The 20,692-nt window shown below is 39.9% G+C and overlaps 1 protein-coding gene across 3 annotated transcripts; it reads right to left on the reverse strand.

Annotated features, from left to right (window-relative positions):
• Positions 1–1,899: 1,899 nt before the first annotated feature.
• RHOH (ras homolog family member H) lies at positions 1,900–19,362 on the reverse strand. 3 transcript variants are annotated; one of them, XM_064653002.1, is made up of 3 exons: positions 17,664–19,362; positions 16,499–16,600; positions 1,900–3,155 (listed from the first exon to the last, which is right to left on the reverse strand). In XM_064653002.1, the coding sequence occupies exon 3, from the start codon at positions 2,926–2,928 to the stop codon at positions 2,353–2,355; it is 576 nt and encodes a 191-aa protein (XP_064509072.1). In that variant the 5' UTR covers positions 2,929–3,155; positions 16,499–16,600; positions 17,664–19,362; the 3' UTR covers positions 1,900–2,352. The 3 variants fall into 3 exon arrangements, with proteins under 3 accessions (XP_064509072.1, XP_064509071.1, XP_064509073.1); XM_064653001.1 differs by having other exon boundaries at positions 16,499–16,603; XM_064653003.1 differs by lacking the exons at positions 16,499–16,600; positions 17,664–19,362 and adding an exon at positions 4,460–4,669.
• Between the last annotated feature and the right edge of the window lie 1,330 nt (positions 19,363–20,692).

Below are 20,692 nucleotides of genomic sequence, written 5' to 3' on the forward strand. Positions count from 1 at the left end.
GCTCTTCAGCACATAAAAACATGAACTGTTGTAAACAAACCTTAACTCCTGAGATAAAAAAAAAAAGACCATTGAATAGAGCATGCTGGAAAAATATGTCTCAAAAAAAGCTGAAACCGGGTATTAAATCCGTTAGTGGAGTGGGGAACATAACAAAAATGTCCCCAGTAGTAACAGGCTTGAAGAGTTGCAACATGACATTTTGCATGCAATCTTTAATGTTCGAACAGTAACAATGAATACTTTCAAATTAGGGTTATAAAACCCAGGACTTTCAGTGAAGAGGCACTGCAAAAGTTGAGATATAGAAACATATTTCTCCCAAAAGCCAACAGGTTTTTAACCAAGGACCGCAAATACTCAGTCACTTGCGTAACTCCACATAAGTTCAATGGCATTCAAATTCTTTTACAAATATGTCAGTTTTAGTGTTTCCCGGGTAAAGGATTTGCAACCAACACCTGAAGAGAAAGAGAAGTAGGAAAGAGAAGAGTTCAGGAAAGACGGGTGGTGGTGGGAGTCCTTGTCTTGTGTGTACAGGTGCAGAAGCTTGAAAAGATTTAAAATTTATATAAAAACCTCACAAGAGACCAGTATATTTTTATGACCAGAAGCCTCCCTTATAATCAAGTTGATAAGTGGTAAATATTCAACACTCTAAGAGCTGGTGGGACAATGACATCAGGTGTGGTCCTGTGCACCACTGGTATTCAAGGTGCCGGCAATGCAAATACTTGCTCACCTGCATCACAGGTGATATAATCCTACTGTGCTATGTGCCATCTTTTATGGCACCATGCTATAAGCCCCTCAAAGGTCAGTGCTATAAGCCCCTCAAAGGTCAGTTCTATAAGCCCCTCAAAGTTCAGTGAACTAGTTGAAGGACAGGGAAAGGGACAAAGAAAATATTGCTGTACTAAGAAATCCCCCAGAGGATTTCCTCTGTGGGCAGCAGAAACCTTGGGATGAGACAGATCTGCAAGCCCTGAGAGACGGTGCAGGGCAGAGGGGACAGATAATCTGAGGGGGAGGGGAGTGCCACAAATCACAAGGAATGCACAGCAATGTGTGTGCAGCCCACTCCATCTTCTAGCAGAGTTCTCTAACATACCTGGAGTTTCCACCTGCTTAGCCTGACTTTCTGTGCAGGAGGGTAACTTGGCCCTGAGTAGGTACGTCAGGATTTGACTCTTAGAATTGACAAGCTCCCCAGGATGCAAAGCCTGTTTCAATCTTCCTTTGATACAGCCCAGGCCATTAAACTTAGTATGCAAACTCAAAAAAATATATTGTTTAGCCATTCTAAATACATAAATTCAACATTGCCATGTACTTAATTTTTTACTAATGTAAGTGACTGGTTTCGCTAAACCCACTGTGTCGAAAAAAAAGTGTACTAAAAATACGTGAAAATTTTAGTGCTCATGAAAAAATAGCTTTCATCCCTGGAGACTAAAATCTTTTGTGTCCAGAATTACAGCAGGCACAACAGAAGTGATGGTAGGTAGCACAGATTCATCTCTGCCACCCCAACCATATGTCTAAACCAGCCCTGACTGCAAGCCCTTCTGGGATTGTAACCCAGTGAAGTCTAGGAAGAATCAGATTAGTTTCCCATGTTTGACCACATTGCTGAGGAACAAGATGAATGTAACAAAATAAACCTCACAAAGCTGTCAGGCAGCTGTCAAATGCCACTAAGTTTTGATCATTCCTGTACTGGATTTGATGACTGTTATGCAATGACTTGGGCATGTCTAAGAAGTGCTAGGCTTCCCTGCAGGCCATTTTTGACATGGATAGGACAATTTGCTTCTGTGGTTAGCTAAAGGGAAAACCTCCAAAATACGAAAACAAACTTTCAGGATTTTACAACAATGTATACAAGAGTCCTTTAAATAGAATACACAGTGGTCAGATTTTATATACCAAGTTCTTAAAGAAAAAAATCCACGTGGACAGAGGTAGGGGTTGATCCAGGCAGAAGTTCATCATTAAATAAACGCAGATGCAGACAAACCATCAACTGAGGAACATCAACAGAAACAACAACAAAATCAGCACAGCTGTTATCTGCAGATCTCCAGGCTAGGCCTGCTCCAGTCCAGGCTAGCAAAGTCCAAACACAGGCTTGGGAATAAGGGCAGGAACTTGCACCTTTTGTTTTTCAAGGTAGTGCCCATGTGTGTTTGGGAGGAGAGAATCAGATAGAGAGCACATCTGTCTCATGAGGCACCTGCGCTGTGGTCCTGCCAAGAGCCCTCCTTTGATTCACCTCCCATTCTCTCTGCTGCAGTATCTTTGTGTGAAAACAGAAAGAACGAACATGAGCAAAAACACCGCTGAGAGTCCTCAAAAGATTTTGCACTCGTTAATGGAGAAGAGCTTCCGCCTGTTCCGCCTTTTGTCTTGATTGACTGCTGTCCTCACAGCATACTCAAACACCTGCTGCACCCCTCGGTTGCTGAGGGCAGAGCACTCCAAATAGCCTTTGGCTCGCACATCCTGGGCGAGCCGCTTCCCATCTATCGGGCTGATGCAGGAGGAACGGTACGGACCCGTGTCACGCTGGTCAGTCTGAGTGGCCACCACCAAAACGGGGATGCGGGGCAAATGGCTGCGGATCTCGCCGATCCATTTGTTCCTCAGGTTCAGAAAGGAACTATGGTTTGCCACCGAGTAGCACATTAATACCACATCTGCCTGTTGGTATGAAAGGGGGCGAATGCCTTTGAAGGCATCACTGCCAGATGTGTCCCAAAGGCCTAAGCTAATCTGCACACCATCCATGAAGACATCCACTCCAGTATTTTCATATACGGTGGGTCTGTAGTCATCTGGAAACATCTCAGAGGTGAAACGTACCAAAAGAGATGTTTTCCCAACCGCAGAGTCTCCCACCAGGACACATTTGACTGAATCCAGCATTTTATTAACGTCCAAAGCCAAGAGTGCCGTCTCCGTGCAGCAGGAGTGGGATGGAGAGATGCAGTGGTCTCAGAGGCTTTCTAGATAACTTCCATTTAGTGAGAAACCATCCAAATCTCTTTACTTCTTATGACTTGATTCTGCCACTTGAGACTAAAATCCCCTTTTGTCCCACATGGCTCTGTGGTGCTGTCGGTTTTAAATCTTCAGTGAGTCAAACGACGTTTCTGGAACGGTAAAAATAAAATGTAACATTTATAACCCACAGTGAACAAACCATTCCTCAGCAACATAAAGGTGCTTGGACATGTCTTTGGACAGCCATGAGGAGTACCCGACTGAGGATGATGAACTTTGCCATTCCCTCCCAGTCGGCTCTGTGTAAAACAGCCATTCACATAAATAACCTTCTTGCTGCTCCACAGGGGCTACCAGTCTTACCACCATTGCCATTTTCCACTGACACCAACTATTTTTTTCCCTCCAATTGTCTAAAACGTAATAAAATTAATTTAACTTTGGTTTAACTGCTACTAACCTGCTTTAAGTGAGACATTTCCTGCCTCTGACTTTCAAAAACACTGACAGAATCCTGAATCTTTAAGTGATCAATTCAGATTCTCTTGAAAATGTACCCATGTTCTCCAGGGGTAGTCAGGAGAAAAAAAGCCCTTCACTAACCAATTCGACTGTTTAAACAATCCTATATGGAACAGTAACACAGAACCACTTGTGATAATGAGGAAGCAAAGACTTCAGGTGTGAATCTCAAGCGACATGAACCTTAACAATTTTCAAAAGCAATAAAGGATTCACAGCAAAAGTACATTAAAAATTAATTTTTTTCTTACAAATCACTTTCAACAAGTAAGAAGCACAAGTCGTATGAAGTCCCACTACCTATACTTTCCCCAATTAAACCATTTTATCTGAAGGGGACTCAACTGCCCTGACATTTACTTTCTTGTAAAACTGAACTAAGAGCACCTCTTCAGAGTATGTAATTGCTTTTGAGCTCCTGCCAGCATTCAGTCAAATTTTCCTATTTTGAAAGTGTTTGCCTCTTCCCCAGTAGCTGTGTGCAAGATTCACTGCTCACACAGGGCAACACACAAGATGCTCCGAAAATCACTAGCGGCAAAACGGAAGGCAAATTAGTTCTGCTCAACAAAAGTAATTTTAAAAAGTATCACTGCATAATTTCAAAATGTCATGTGTATGTTACATAAATAATATATTTCTGTTTCCTTCATATATGAAGGGAGTCATCACAGCAGAAGGTTATTTGCACAGAAATTAATGATGGCCACTGTATGTTACTTGAACGCTCTCCAATTTCAGTACCCTAACGCCACCGCCCCCACCCCTCACACACATTCCTAGTACACACAAAGCTTTGGTTTACTCCACAAAGGGGAAAAACAAAGGAAAAGGAAAGTGCTAAATGAGCTTAGAGAGAACATTTTAGAGTCGCTGACAACGGCTATTAGCAACTCATCTGCTTTCATTTTGCAGCGAGACAGCACCCTACCTCCTCTCGCGTTGCTGGCATACCTGCACCTCTCCCCCGCGATGCACCGGCTGAAAGATGTGTGGCCGGAGCATGTTGCTTTATAGAGGAGGCACCAAGCCTGCGGAGCCGTCCTTGTGCGCACTTGAGTTACCGACAGCTACGGGAGGCATTGCAACAGATGGCGCTTCCTGGCCCGCCAGCGCGACCGCGCTCTCACCATCTCAGCTTTTTTCTAGGAAGTGGGATGGAGGCCTAGGCTGCTTCATGACATTCCTGGCTGCCGGGAAACAAGCTGCTGCATGACTTTAAATTTTGGTGGCAGCAGTTGAAAATTTGCTCTTAAAGATTCATTAAGTCTATCTCCACTCTCTCACCCTCTCCATTCTCCAAACAAGCTCTCAAGGGAATTAAACAAGACCTTTACAAAATACATCTATGAAAAATTCAAACAGTATATGTAGGATACACAGTCCAATTGCTTAAATGCATCATCATCTCTCCTTCAGGGTATTCTACTTAAAATTTTGTCAGCAGTACAGTTTCAAAACACAGCAATTCACTACCAGCCAGTAGCATATTATTCAGACAAAACTGCATGCTCCCAGGAGAAAGTTTCCATGTACTAAGTCTCCTTTTCAGAACAAACATTTCTTTGGTGCAAGTGGTCCTTAGTGCCTTCAGATTCATTATTTTGTGTATATTGGAATGTGGGGGAAAATAAGGATGCCCAAAGCATGACTTTTTTGATTTCTTAAATGCCAGAACAGAGAAAGACAGATAAAAGGATTGTTCTGGTACTCAACTTGTTGATTACCAGGTTTGATTATACTGGTTATTTTGAGAGAAAGTATATAAATGATAAAAACCTGAAAGAGAGATTAAGGAGTAGTGAGTACGGCTAGTTGATAGACAATAACAAAAGCTGAAATATTCCACTGTGACAGTGTGGAATTGTTTCCAAAGCAAATGATATTGTTCTACAATCCATTGATGAATAATAAAAAACCCCCCAGAATATAACTAAGTCCATATTCTGGTCCTGTGGACAAATTGCCCTCAGTGGCCCTGATCTTGCATTTGTTCATAACCACTTGGAGTTCATGTGCTTCCATATATAATTGGGACTACATATGTGCATATTGAAGAATCATTTTTAATTAAACACATAGCTGCTAGTCCTTATTGCAGCCTCAGAGTAAGAGCAGTATTAGTGTATTAAAATAAGTACGCAACTTCACCTCAATTGACTCTCGATTAAACATTAAAAAAAGGCTTTAAAAGGACAGGCCAGTTTTGGGTACTTCTACACCTCAGTATTCAACCAGTTGTGTAAATATTTGCAGAAGTTTTGCTCCCTTTCTCTCATATTCTGTCTTGGTCTGACAGAACAGTGTGCTACACCCATTACAAGACTGCACAAAACCTTCTGATCACAGATCAGAAGTGGAGTCTAAGGTGCTGATGGTTTGGGGTTTTTTCCCAACAATTTGATCTTCCGAATTTTACCAACTTTATTAAGTTAATTTTCTATCTGGAATTTCAGATATAAAGCTGTATCTTCTTTTATGCTTTTTTTGGTTTATGCTTTCATCACTCCTAACAATCGAAGATATTTGAATAATAAGGTAAGACCTCTTATAATATCATTAAGTATAAGAATGCATGTCTTATTCTTGTGTAGTCATTCTGAGTAGTGCAAACTTCAGATTTTGTTCCCTCTGTCTTTGGAATACGTAACCCTGGCTCTAGTGTGTGATTACAGAGCCCTCGGACTTCACTGATGATGTGAGCACAAGAAGCTGTACAACAGTTGCTCTCCAGGCACTGTCTGACCTGCTCCTCAGCAATCTCATGCAAGTAAAATGCTTCAGACTTGATCATGGCTGAATACGATACGGAGGAGGTGAGTGGTGTTACCAACCTGCAATGTGATGGGATGGGAAGAGGAGCACAGCAGCACCAAGCTCTTTCCAGGTAGAGGCTTCACGTGAATATACATCCCATGAAAAACTAATGTAGTATTTGTTGAAACCAGTCTACCAACAAAGGAAAGCTGGACTGCTGTATCAAGAGGCCTAAGTTAATCAGCTGAAACAAACAGGATTTTCATTTATGCCAAGAATGCCTCTGGCATCTACTGTAAGATCATTGTGAGCATGGCTCACTGTGGCTAAACATCTCCAGGGACAGCATCTTATGACGGGAAAATAAAAACAGCCAGATACTTCTAATTTCAAAACCTCTCTTGGATATTGGTAGTGCAGCCTCAGGTGGGCTGATATTTGAAGGGAATTAGCTCATACGTAAACAAACCACGCAGGCAAGATGACAGGCTTTTTAGATCAGGCAGTCACAAAATGCTTAAGAGAGTTGAAGCAATTAACATGCTAACTATTATTGCTATTATCCAGTCCCTACCACAATTATATCTCAGTGTAGCTCCTGTTAATATCAGGATAAAAGCAGGCGAATTTTTCAGTTTGAGCACCGTGTATACTAGTTCTTGAAGAGATCTGACATTGCAAGGAAATAAAATATTTAAACTAACAGGAAAGGTTGAAAACCACTGGAGAGACTTCCACTTGCTGTGCAATGCTTGAATGTACATATTGTGTTTCCCTGTTTACACTACTCCTGTAAGTCCCACCTCACAGAGAGGCTGGGTCTGCAAAACAGTGCCTACAGATCTCTAGTGTGTTGATTGTAACCAGTTCTCCTTCTAACTGCACCACAGATATGTCAGAACTCTCCTTGCATCTCTTAGTAAGAGGGTCTCAAGGAGAGGAAGGACGCATGAAGACTACCCTCACCGACCAGAACAGTGTGCAGCTTTACACCTTCACCTCCATGGGTGCAGTGGGCACTGTAGGGCACAGACAGGGCCTGAGAACAACTCCTGCAAGTAGAAGGAGAGGAGGGAGGAGGAAGGCTGGTAGGAATCAAGACAGGACAGAGACACTGTTGCCTGGTTAGTGACAGCACCCAGAAGATGCAGCCCCTGTGACAGAGAAACCATGGCTGTTGTGGATCCAGTCTGGATGCTCAGCTAGATTACCAAGTTGTCAAGGTCATGCTACCTTGTTTTCAACTCTGTGGATGAGGTGTACTTGCTCCATTCAGATACAAACCTCTAGACTGCTGCCACAGCACAGGGCTCCTGAAAACTAATACATAAGCTGCAGTCCGTCTGGAGGCTGCAGCTGGTCTGCAAGCAAAGGGCCCCTTGCTACGAAGTTTCCCATCATGCATTCATTAAACTAATGCTCTGACACTTGCATTAGCTGCCTCCTGCTTTTTTAATTCCTTTTAAGACTATTTTGATCTATAGGACTAAGAGGCCCTCTCTTGCCAATCAGCCTCCCACCACTTCAGTGTCAGCGTTTCAGTCAACAGTGGCATTCAGTTGTGGTACCACTGCTGTGAAAGCACAGCCTTTACCTTTGCAATGTGCCGCACCCACAAACTACTCCACCAAAAATCTGCATTCAACTCATTCGCTTTCCAAGCAGGCTACCACAGGGGCCATCTCTACTCTCTGACCCAAGAGCAAGATGGCAGAATGCTTCAGCTGTCTGATATATTTATAATACTGATGGATTAATTGCCATACTATCTTTCAATATGGTTTTGTATTTTAAAGAGTTGAAAGACTATTTAGAAGCTTGGGTGAGAGCTTTTATATGGATATTTTATCCTTAAGTACAATCATCTCTGCAACGGCTTCCTGAAGTTAGAAGAGTAAGCGACATGCAGTGAACCTCTATTTTCAAAGCCAAGATGCCTTTTCCTCTCAAACACAATCTCTTCCAGCATTAAAAAAAAAAAATTCAGACATAAAAACTTAAAAATTTTTTTCACTCCCTTATTCACAAAACTGACATGCTGTTCCTGTTCTCAAATTTCAATGCTTTGTTTTGAAAAAACACAAAACTAAATTTTGCTTTTAATTTATAATTTATGAAATTTAGAGAAAATAGACAATCACTTCCTTAGGAGCCTTCGCAAAAAATCACTTCTGGATCAAGACAACACCTGAAAACACCTCAGTTTCTTTCTTTGGCAGTTTTAACAACTGAAACTGAAGAAAAGGATTTGTGATCAAATATTCAGTGATCTTGTCAACTTTATTACTAGCAAGGAAATTCAATTCATCAGACTTAAAGGAAATTCCCTCATATTGAGAATGCGAAATAACAGCAAACACAGATCAATGTTATATACAAGATGAAATGAGACATGAGGTCCTAGTAATGGGATGAAAGCTTTCCCTATAACAAAATTTACATATTTACACACATACTTACACACTGCCCATATAAAACTGCTTAATGACATATCTTAAATAAAAAATTTCTATTTCATTACTTTAGTAATAGTACCTATAATAATATATATATAAACAATGGATAAAGACTTGTCTAAAGATCTATTCAATTTACTATAGTCACTGAGAAAAAATTATTTAAATCTCATTTTAATTATCCATTTAGACAAAAGAAATATTTTTTTTATCTTCAAGAACCCTCTTGCTGTGACTAATCACACCTTGATTCAGCTGCTTACAAATTACACAAATTATTAGAACACAACACAAACACAAATTATTAGAACCACTCAAAAAATTAACAAAAAGCCTGTAAGACTCTCAGGTACTGATCCAAGATCCTAAATTTAGTAGAACTCAATGAGATCTGGCAGTGCTAAGTACCTGCTTAAAGATTCCCCCCCCATGAGTCTGAAGTAATTTTTCTCCACGTGTTTATGGCATGACATGGTAAATTAAGCCCTATGAGATCTTCATGGCACTACAGGGCATTTTCAGAAATGATCCATTTTCAGTATAAATGTTGCATAAATCAAGTGTTGGATAAATCAAGTGTAGGAAAGTAATCTTGTCACAGAGGACCAGCTCATAAGCCATTCTCAGTCTGATCCAATATCTTCCAAAGTTATCAGAAATGGAGTGGCATGTCGTGCCTGAAGTGTGGCACTCGCCCTTGCGTTTACCTAGTGTTTTCCTTATGCAAGATACTGGATATGTCATCTTTCTTTTCCACCCTTCTCTGTGATAATTTTTCTTCTCTGCTCTTAAGCAGAGAAGAAATCCTTGCGTCTCACCACAGATACAGCCGTACATGGAGCAGCTGGTGTGCGAATGTCACACATGTCTGTTCGAGCACAGAAGTTCGTCAACCATCTGTCCATCTGCCTTCCCTCATAGTCTCTGTCTTTGTACACACGCACATGCCTATATATATGTACATATATATTCACCGCTGACATAGAACTACTTTTGGATCCAGATGGGGATACAGATACGCTTGCAGATGAACATGGATAAAGTGCTACACACTGACTATAGCACTATCACATGAACCTATGAAAAGTCACGCTACCAGAACGGACTTACAGGTCAAAAGCAAATTTCCAGCAAGTCTAACTGCAATGTAGCCAAACTGAAGGACCAATATTATAAAATACATTAGATTTAAGGAACTGATTTCAATCAGACAACTGTGTGCGTAGAATTATTCTCATGTGGAAATGTTTGCAGCTTTGGGTCACAAACCACTTCAAATTTTTCATGCCACATCCTCTTTTAACACAGTTCACTTTTCTTGAAGTTTGAGACGAATCAAAAAGGCACTTACAACATATTTTTGTAGGGCTTTTTTTTGCAGATTTAAGTCTTCAAAATCTCCCCAGATTCTTTTGGCTGACAAAATGTGAAGTACTCATTTATTTACAACCTTCAACAATAATTGCATTTTCTTTCCAGAAAGCCTAACCTTTTCACTATTTCTGTTTGGGTTTTTTTTTACCATATGCAAACAGGCATAATCATAATGAAGTATCCATTTCCTTTTCATACACAACTAATATTTCTTAGTTTTAAAAAAGTATTCGTAATTTCTTGCAGGGTGATGCATTATTTGCTAGACTGGATTCATAGAAGAGTATATGCACACACGCACATATATATATACACACAGAAATACTGAAAATAAATCAGTGTATTTAAAACATAACTATTTCAATAACGAGTCAATACATCCATGTACAAAAAAAATTACATCCATATTTACATGCATGTCTGTATGTCTATATACATATATATTTACATATAGACACATTGATATGAATTTGTTGCAAAAGACATTGCTACAGATTGCTGTACAAAACAGATATATATTTTCAGCAAGATATCTGACCATCAGTTGGAAATCTGCATACATATTTTGCATCAAATGGATGCACTATTGAAATGACAGTGGTCTTTAAATTTCTTTATTTCCACATATATGTATGTGTGTGCACTTACATACACATAAGCAGAGATTACTGCTGTGCTTAATGTGGATTTGCAATAACCTAGGTATATAATTGACAGAGTTTTACAATTAAATTTACATAGTCACACATTGTAAAGAATTCCATTTCTACTGTAGATGCAGCCATTAAATTTTTTAGACACATTTTTACAGTATGTTACAATGACTTGTTGTTAAGGAGACACATGGATTTCTATTGAATCCCACAGATGTGTAGCATGGTAAAATGTTAAAACAAACTGGCAACTCCACATACACACTTGCATTTGCATGCAAAAGGGCTTCCTCTCTTTCATAGCCTATGCCAAGCCCAGTGGAGAGGGCTGACTTCTGTGTGTTTTGGCTCTAACCTGCGGTAGGCCTGCATTCCTCTTCCTTGTTTGCACACTACCTGATCTTCCTGACTGGGTCCCTTAAACACTACAAAGTAATCAATATTAACAGTATAGCAAAAAGTTAATATATGAATGATACAGGTCATACAACTCCCTCCTCAATGTTAAAAAGTCTTAAAAAATTGTCCTCCCATTTCTCCACTGTCCTCCATGGCTTCCTTGCAAGATCTCCAGTGTTACTTTCAGAGATCTCTTCAGGTTTAACTTCACTCTGGTTTTATAAAATGCCTATCACAAGAAAAAGGAATCTCTAAAGTCCAGATCTTCTCCCCCCATTCTCAGGGGGAGGGGAAGGCAGTTTTCCATGTTCATTAAGTTATGTATTTGCATAGGTTTGATTTCAGTGGGAGGTAAAAGTGGAGGAGGAAAATATTAGTTAGAACAGAATTTGACAATGTTTAATGGAAGATTATTTTTGCATATTTTGTGATAAGGAAAATATGTGTTGAATGTACAGATGTTCTGAACAGCAAATAATGATGCTTCAGTTGACCAAACAATTTACAATAATGCCCTCTTGCTAAAGCATACTGATTTTTTTTTTTTAATTTAGGAGGAACTCATATTTACTGCATGTCACTGTCTGTATTGTTGTGATGAATGTTAAACTTCTGAAATTAATGAGCAAAGCTAGCAAAGGAAGTAACAATAATTTGGTTGGTTATTTATTTTATAACACAGAAAGGCTGACCAGTTTAGGTTGGATATTAGGAAGAAAGTTTTTACAGAGAGTGTGATCAGACATCGGAATGGGCTGCCCAGGGAAGTGGTGGATTCACCATCCCTGGAGGTTTTTAAGATGAGACTGGATGTGGCACTCAGTGCCATGGTCTAGTAACCACGGCGGTAGTGGATCAAGGGTTGGACTTGATGATCTCAGAGGTCTTTTCCAACCTGGTTGATTCTATGATTATTTTAGCTTTTTCCCTTAGTTTTGCTGGCAACAAAAAGCTTTTTCTTGTCTCTGTATATATCAGTGTTTAAAATCATAGGCTACATTTCAGCCACAGCGAAACAGTCATCTTTAAGCCCATTCTTAAATTTTGTGTGCACACATGTACATTAAAATGTTAAAAATTTTGAGGGTTTACTCAGAAATAATTTCAATTATTTTTCAAGTAGAAGGTGCAATACAAAAGCTACAATTATCATAACTTGTCCTGCATTTGTAGATTTAAAGTCTTTATCCTTCTGATTTGTTTTATAAATTAAAAATGGAGTTGTCTTCCACAATCTATCCCACGACTAGTATTCATGTACTGTACCCAGCACAAGGATAAAATAAGAGATAACATGTATCTACAGTACAAGTAGGATTTTTTTTTCTCACTGTGTAGCTTCTCTAGAATTCCTGAATTGTAGCAAATTAAATTAGACAAAATAAACAGGCATGCATACTTGCCTACATCAAACTGCCTATGTCCTATGCATAGTTATAATTAAAGCCCAATTTCAAAAGAACGTGCAGTCAAGATTTCTTCTTTTTTCTTCTGGAACTAGCACAAATCATACGTGGTAGCTCAGATTTTACATTGATTTATATCTTACACCAACCATGCGCCAGAGCAAAATATATATTTTAGTGCCTGTTTTCCTTTACTTTTCTCTGGTTGCAGTACAACCTTAATTTCTTGTCACTTTTATATAAAACATATAATACTGCAGACAGCAGTGGGTCATATGGAATAGGTCAAGGGGAAAAAAGACTCTATTCTTACCACCAAAAGTAACACATAAATCCTTCTCACTCATTCTTCAGCTGAGTATTTTGAGAAGCCATTTCATATACTTACAGCTGACATCTACTTGGCTTTAAGTTGGTTTAACGATCACGCAAATCCCCACACTATGGTAAATCTTAATGAAGAGTTCTTCAGTGGGAAGCATAGAAAGTTTTCCTTGATTTTCTTGATTTTTACATATTTTGAATGAAAATGATGACATATGAAAAGAGATATTTTAGGAGAGCTATGTTTGAACATTATGAGACCGTTTCCCATGCTTTATTTTTTGAATCCTGGTGGACTTGATTCAAACTCAGAGATATTTTACCCAATGGCTTTTCATCCAAAATTAAAATTCCACTGAAAGATACATGAATTTAAAAACTTACATTTAAAAACATGCATTGAAACTGATGGAAATTAAAGAAATTACATGAAGGATTTTTATGACAGCTGTTTTATAGTATATTTTTATAATAAAAAAATACAAGCTCACAGATGATGAGAGGAATTTAATAGATAATTATATTAGTAATTCACTACCTTTGAACTCCAAAGACTTTTCAATAACTTTGTACCTAATAACTTCAAACTGTCCAAAGACAGTTTTTAAGCACAGTCATTTGATGGAAAAAAAAAAGGCAAGCTGAAGACTGTGTGTCCACTGGCATGCCTATTAATAAAAGGAAAATTTTCTTGCAAGAGTGAGAGGTTTCATATTCTTTCAGTGGCCGTGGCATAGGAGACAACCAGAAGAGACCCCGTGCTACCCAGGGGTCTTGGTCTCAACTTTTATATTAGGAGAGCCAGTTATATCTGTAGTTTGACATAAACCAGGATAATCTTCAAGAGCAACTCACTGTCACTCATGAGAAAGAGATATCACCAGATGGTACAGCAACCTCCAACTGGGCAAGTGTCAGTTACTGAGACTGGCACTCCGCGCTCACACTTGTATGCGAGAAGTGACACTGTGCACAGCACGTAACCACAGCCCTCCGTGCCAGCTTCTACCAGTAGAGGTGTTCGTTCCTTTTCCAGCATATGCTGGGTCTTTCCTGCGTGATAAGTCACCATGGCCCCCTCAGGGAAACCCCCAAACCATAGCAGAATCCTCCTGTGGTTTCCAGAAGGTTCATACATTTCATCAGGTAAAGACAAGCATGTCAAGTTCAGCCCCACCCTCATCCCTCAGGAATTTACACTTCTTGGCTTCTATAACTGAAGATCAAATGTGATTCCTTGTGCAAAAGAAATACGATGCAGACACAGCGGCAGGCAGTTGTACAGGGTGGGAAAGATAAAGGATTTGCCATAAATCCAGGGCACAACCCCAGGCAGGGCTAGGCACAAGCGAATACTCCTGTACCTGCTCCATGAGGAATACATGCACGCAGTAAGTGTTCAGACTGTATTCCCACCTATCCTCCAGCTGCCAGTGACAGCAATCTTCCAGCACAGCCTCCAGCAGAATGTGACTGCTAGGACTATTGCTCCATTTCACTTTGGCAGCTGCTTGTTTCTGACTGGATACACCAAAGTTTTGTACCCATGACACCCAGTGCTCACACTCACTGCTGCATTGCAGAGGTTTCACTGGCTCCAAATATCTCCCCTCTCATTGTAGGCTGACGCTTCGGGTGGATTAGGAAGGTTTTCCAGTTCTTCACTGACATAAGAATTGAAGGACAACTAAATTCTGCTAAGCACATAGGCAACTCTATTTGGTTCTGTGGAGAAGAGCTAGTGATAGGCTACAGCCCACAAATCTTGTTACATTGCTTTTTGTATTTGTGTGATCCTGTTCAGTATTTTAAGGCCATAATGCTTTAATAGTTGGCTTGAGACAGCTGCAGCCAACTTCCTTTCTTAATTACTATGCTGGGGTTATCCCAAGACATTTTTCAGCTGTAAGCTGTGTCATAGCATGAAAACATTTGAAAACTGCTGATTTAATAAAACTACACACTGCTGGCCAAAAAAGCAAGAACCTAATTTGGAAATGATGTTAATTAGCTGTATGGCATGGTGTCACTAAGACTTTGAAAGACTTTGAAAAAGGCAAGTTTTACAGTTACTTCTATCGCTTTTCAAACAATAATCAAAAGCATAATAAAAAACCTGCAAATTTTCACTTTATGATCAATGTCAATCAAAATAATCACTTAAATGGTGCATTCGGTAACATTCAACTGTTTCTTAATGAAAACTATAGAATCACAGCACCAACATTTTACAAAGAAAATGGGGTGGGTGTTTGTTTTAGAGAGAAGAGGTCTTTTTCATTGAAAATTTTTTCATTGAAAATCTTTTTCATTTAAAGTGCCTAACCCAGCAGCTGCTATACACCTAGAACTGCACAGCAAAAGCAAGAGGAGAAACAGCAGCATTTCACCTCCTAGCCTGGGTGTCCTCCTGGCTGATTATCAGAAAGCAACACAGAGAAAAGCTCCTCAGGAGCTTCTGCTGGTGCAGACCTGCTGGTGCAGACCTGCTGCTCAACAGGATGGGCCAGAGGCTCAGCCTGTGAGACTGCCACCGTGGTTGCTGCTCATTTCCTGTGTGCTCTGGGTATACTGCAAATCATGTACTTACATATTTGAGGATTTATATGCCTTGCCCATCACTGCACTAGAGATCACCTCCCTAATATTACTGGCACTAGCAGCTGTTACCAGCGATGCAACTTCAGCATCAGCCTCTTGGTTGCTAGGTATATGCAGCAGGGAGAGTGCTTCCATTTTCTCTCCAAATTCAAACTCCCATTGCAGCAGCTGAGCCAGAATTTGTTAAACCAGTCACCAGGTTGGAAAAGTATTTTTAGTGTTTAATATTTGTAGTAACTTTGTGGAAGTACAGCTACAATATCATGGTTTTCCTCCACTGTGTGTAGATATAGGGATTGTCCTCTGATACAGGCAGTCATGTCAGGCCTGATGATCTTCTGCTACAAGCTGATTTCACACTGCTTTGGCATAGTAAAATTACCTTAATATGGGATTAAATGACAGTAATTTACAGCCATGTTGCCCTGCTGATGGACTATGAATTTACTATACATGAAAATCACACCCATTTTTAAATTTAATTCTTTGCTCTGGAACTTGGACAGTAAGTACAGATTAGTTATAAAAACACAGATTCTCTATAAATACAAAACTACTATTTGTCCTGGTTTGCAGCACCTAATCTAAGGAATACAAAACTTGGCATTATGCCTCATCAAGGCCTACTCTCTAAACTTAGCAGGAAGCAAGTGCATGTGCAGTTTTTCAACCCTGAAGTGACTGCCTAAGTCTCAAACATGGTATTCACATCACATACCACTTTTTCTGGTATGATGAATTTCACTCGTATGATACATCTTTAGACTTGTCTCTGAAAAAGAAGATGAAACCCCATTCTAAAGTCAGGTAAGTATACACATATGGTCCTTCCTACTGGAACATCTGTAATCACACACTGGTCTAAATTGTGGGGGGCAGAAATGTGAAATGTGAAACACCACAACAAAAAGCACAATCCCACCTTATTCCAACAGCAGCAGACACCAAAATTTGCTAATAGATATGCCTGCTAACAACTAACTAATCTCATTTACCCTACCTTTTTCTTCTGCAAGTATTTTCTTCAGGATAAATCCCATGCTAAAGCTGGCCTCCACAAGATGCCACAGCTGCACTTCTGCCCCATCCACAGGTGGAAACACTGCTGAAAGAAGAAGTTAGAAAATCTTAAATCCACATTCAGATTTTTTGTGGACGTCTGTGTCAAAGGAATGGTTCTGGCCTCAGTGTGCTCCATCCTCATTTATCTTTTAGGTTAACTGCATCTCACTGGCAATGTGACAAGACCATCCCATTGCCTCTAGAGCATCATAAAATGAAGGTTTTGTAAGCACAATCTAGAAATGGCTGTGCACAAATGTGCACACACGCATGCACACACAAACTGCTCTCTAAGGGGACCCCACACCATAAGCATGACACAGTTGGCTCAGAAAGCAGAAAAGAAGCCGTGGGGGTGAGTTGAAAGCAAAGTTACAGACATAGCCACTGAGACACTAATCTTCCACCTCAGAAGGTGGCACACGCACTTGTTAGACCCAGCAGGACCAGGCAGCCGCTGGAGCCACAGCCAGAGCCAGATATCTTGGCAAATTAAAAATACATTGAATCTCACTCCAGTCCTAAGAGCAACTTTTCTCAAATTCTCACAATAAAATCTTCACCTAAATTTGCTTGGGAACTTTAAGATGAAGCAGAACAGTTTTCTCATAAGCATAATGTACTTCACAAATGAGGAAGAAAACCATCCTTTGAGGTGTTGCAGGTTTACACATGCCTATCGCTCCCGGGTTCATAGTTCATACAATGGCAAAGAGTATCAGAATCAGACCCACCATCCTTAGAGTAATTCCTATTTTCTCTTTTTTCTTCTCTCAGTTAACATGTTAAAAATTGGCATGGCACAGCCCACCACACCCCTCTTTCTACTTTACACAAGGCCTTTTTACACTGAAGTGGAAACAAACTCTGGAACAAGTGAAAATCCAGAAAATACACAACTTGGACCGGTGTTCAATTCTGTATCACAATACTGAGTAGTTACCAGGTGGTATTAAAAGTCAGACTGATTATGTGAACCGATGTCACAAACTTATTAATAAAAATAATTAACAAATGTTAAACAAAAGATACTGAATTCAATTCAGAATATCAATTCACATTAAGACTTTTGGAAAAAAAAAAAGAAAATGCAATGAACTCACCAGAGACAGGAAGCTGAAAGTGGCTGTTGAAAATAAACGTTACGGAAGTCAAGTATTCTAGACGAGACAGGGGAAGAAAAAAAGAAGAGTGGCGTTCTGTGTTCTTGGCTTTTTCAGATGGACTTTTTTTTAGCAGATTAGAACAATTATATTCTTGAAAGGACAAAAAAACCCAAAACCTCAAGAAGTAACCAGAGACCACTGCACATTCAGGCCAAATTAGTCCTGGCAACTGGGTCTAGTTCATCTGGAGGCAGCACTGACAGCAGACCCAGATGCAGTGTGACGAGAAAGAGTGGAGAGGTTTAGCGTAAGTCAGCTTCCTGGTGAGAGCTTCTCAGCTCTGCCTGTGTGGGTTTGTTGTGGGTTGGTATATGAGTGTATATATCTTTCTCTCTGTGGTGACTATGGGAGCAGCTGTAAAAACCTTGACTGTGGGGGAGGGGGGCAAAACCTCCAGCCTGCAGAAAGCTTTCTCTTTGCTGCTCCTACAGCTGCCTCCTCTCTGCTACAGGGGCTAATGGCATAGGGCAGCCCAGCAGCTCCCATGTGAGTAGAAACGGAGCAGACTGACAACTGCCTGGTAGTGCTACATGCAATTCACACTCCGGTAGCATGAACGAGACTTGGGATACTTTTCTGCAAGCTGGAATATGGTCCTGCCTTTAAAAGGAGAGTACACATATTTAGTTGACTTTGTGCAAAACCCAAGACAGGCACTTTTGGGCTGATTCAACATTGGCTTTGTTGTAATAGAGTGAGGATCCCTCTGAAGCATTGATTAGGATTGATTAGTAGTATCATTTTATCAGTATGTTCTCTCTTCTACCAGCATAAAGAGGCTGAGCAAGTGGAGGGACTACAGTCATTGAGACTCCCACCTTTCCCAGCATAGACAAATTGAGCTGGCCAGATTCTCATCATTTGCAGATTTCCTACACTGAAAGCAAAGCTGTGATGATAGTTTCAGGATTTCAGGTGTCTATGGTCTACACTCCAGGGGCTGTCAGCACAGGATGTTGTCCATTTTATGTGATTAGGCAATCAGACTACAGGGATGGCATTCCTGTCCCATATTCCTTAAGCAGCCCAAGCACACCAGCACAGCAGAAGAGCTGCCCCAGAGCTGAACACGAGGGGCCCGGATGACCAGCGCAGTGGACTCTCTGGTCCTCAGGCAGAGCAGTGGGTTCCCATAAGCTTTGAAACCCAGAGGCACAGAAATGGAATCCAAGTACTTTTCAACAAATATTTTGGGTCAGTAAAGCCACTTCAGACCATCTCTAGCCATGAAATAGTAGGAACAGGCTGCCCGATCCATATTGAAAGCTATGGATTTTATGTTCCTTGCAGGAGGGGAACTCTCTGAAGATAGCTAGAATTTGTCCACTTTAACAATGTGACAGTTCAGTGCATTCCAAGATAAATCTTGCTTCCAAGAAAGATTAAAAAACAACAGAATAATTTACAAGATAAAGCAAAAAGGAAACAAAAAAGAAAATTTATGTGTAGATGAAAGGCAGTTGTGCCAAAAATATAAATAGCTGCTGAAAGAACACAACCTATGTAAACATGCTGTAAACCCCTGCTGATACAAAGCTCGCAGAACAGTGCTGCACAGTTAGGATGGGGAATCAATTTGTTTCTTTCCCTAGGAAATGAAACTGATTCAGTTAATTACCAACAGGGATGAAGGTCAGGAAGGATGGCTCAGAGAAGGCATTTTTGGAATTCTGTTGTGAGAAATAGAAACCCAGTCGGGCAATTTCCAATCAGAATTTTATTATATGATAAAAGCAAATTCAGCTCTGGGTGATCAGGGAAGGGGTTCAACAACTCCCAAGGCCTGTCACACCCAAAGAAGACACTTGTTCTACATTTATTTCCAGCTACTACATGAATATTCATTATACATAAGTATAAACATTACACATTGTTAGGTACAGTGAGTATAAACATTACACATTGTTAGGTACATGAGTATAAACATTACACATTGTTAGGTCAGACATTCCACAGATATTTCTTAACCAGAATGTTATCTATAAGCATCCATAATATATTGTTAAATCAGACTTTCAGCAGATGTTTCCTTGTTATCTATACAAAGTTATAAATTTTAAGAAAGGTGCTATTATCTAGCTAACTAAACAAAATTCTCTCACTATAAATCCTACACAAGGTAAAAGGGAGGTAACTTGTTTTATCTCTTTATAGGGGCCCAATTAAGTTTTACAACTTGTTTTTCTTTTCTCTCCAGGTCATTTGACCCTACACTGTTTTCTCTTAATTAGCTCAAATCATTTTCTCAGTTTATCACACTGTTTTATTAAAATCTTCAATCTTCCTTTTTGTTTGAGACAAAATTTTGGATAAGGGGCTTCAGTGCACTATCAGCTTGCATGAGAACTTGTGTTACTTAATTTTCACATTAAATATCTATTCATCTGTTTTTAACTGAGTTTGGGTTTTCCAATACCAGCGTATGCAATCAGGCAGTAAGTTTCCAATGCAGTTGTGATAAAGAAAATCAGACACCCAAACACTTTGAAATGTTTCCATCAGAAACATTCAGAACTGTCAGAAGCGGAGAAATAAATACTATTCACAAATTATACTGATATAAATGTCTTTGGTGATCATCACCAATTATAGGTCTGCCACAGAGGGCAGATACTTAAAAATGCAACTACTCCTTTCTGTTTCGTGCTGAGACTAATCCAGATGTGAGGCCATCTGGCTAAGTAATTTGCATTTCTGGAAAAAGAGTGCATCCATCTGTAAAATACTCCGTAAACAACTTTTGAACCGAGTGAACCCAGCAAATAAACAAGACTGGAATATAAGAAATGTGATCTAACATGTCTTGATTTCCACCCGTTTCCCTCCATTGTGCTTCCTGGAAGATCTTGACTGAATAACTTCCCAAAAATAGTTAAATTTGATAAATTTGAGACCTTTCTTAGGGATACACATGCTTCACACATTTGCACCATGACTTCACTTCCAAGTGACCTGAAACTCCAACA

Source organism: Pseudopipra pipra, chromosome 4, assembly GCF_036250125.1.
Source record: "Pseudopipra pipra isolate bDixPip1 chromosome 4, bDixPip1.hap1, whole genome shotgun sequence".
Lineage (NCBI taxonomy): Eukaryota > Metazoa > Chordata > Aves > Passeriformes > Pipridae > Pseudopipra > Pseudopipra pipra.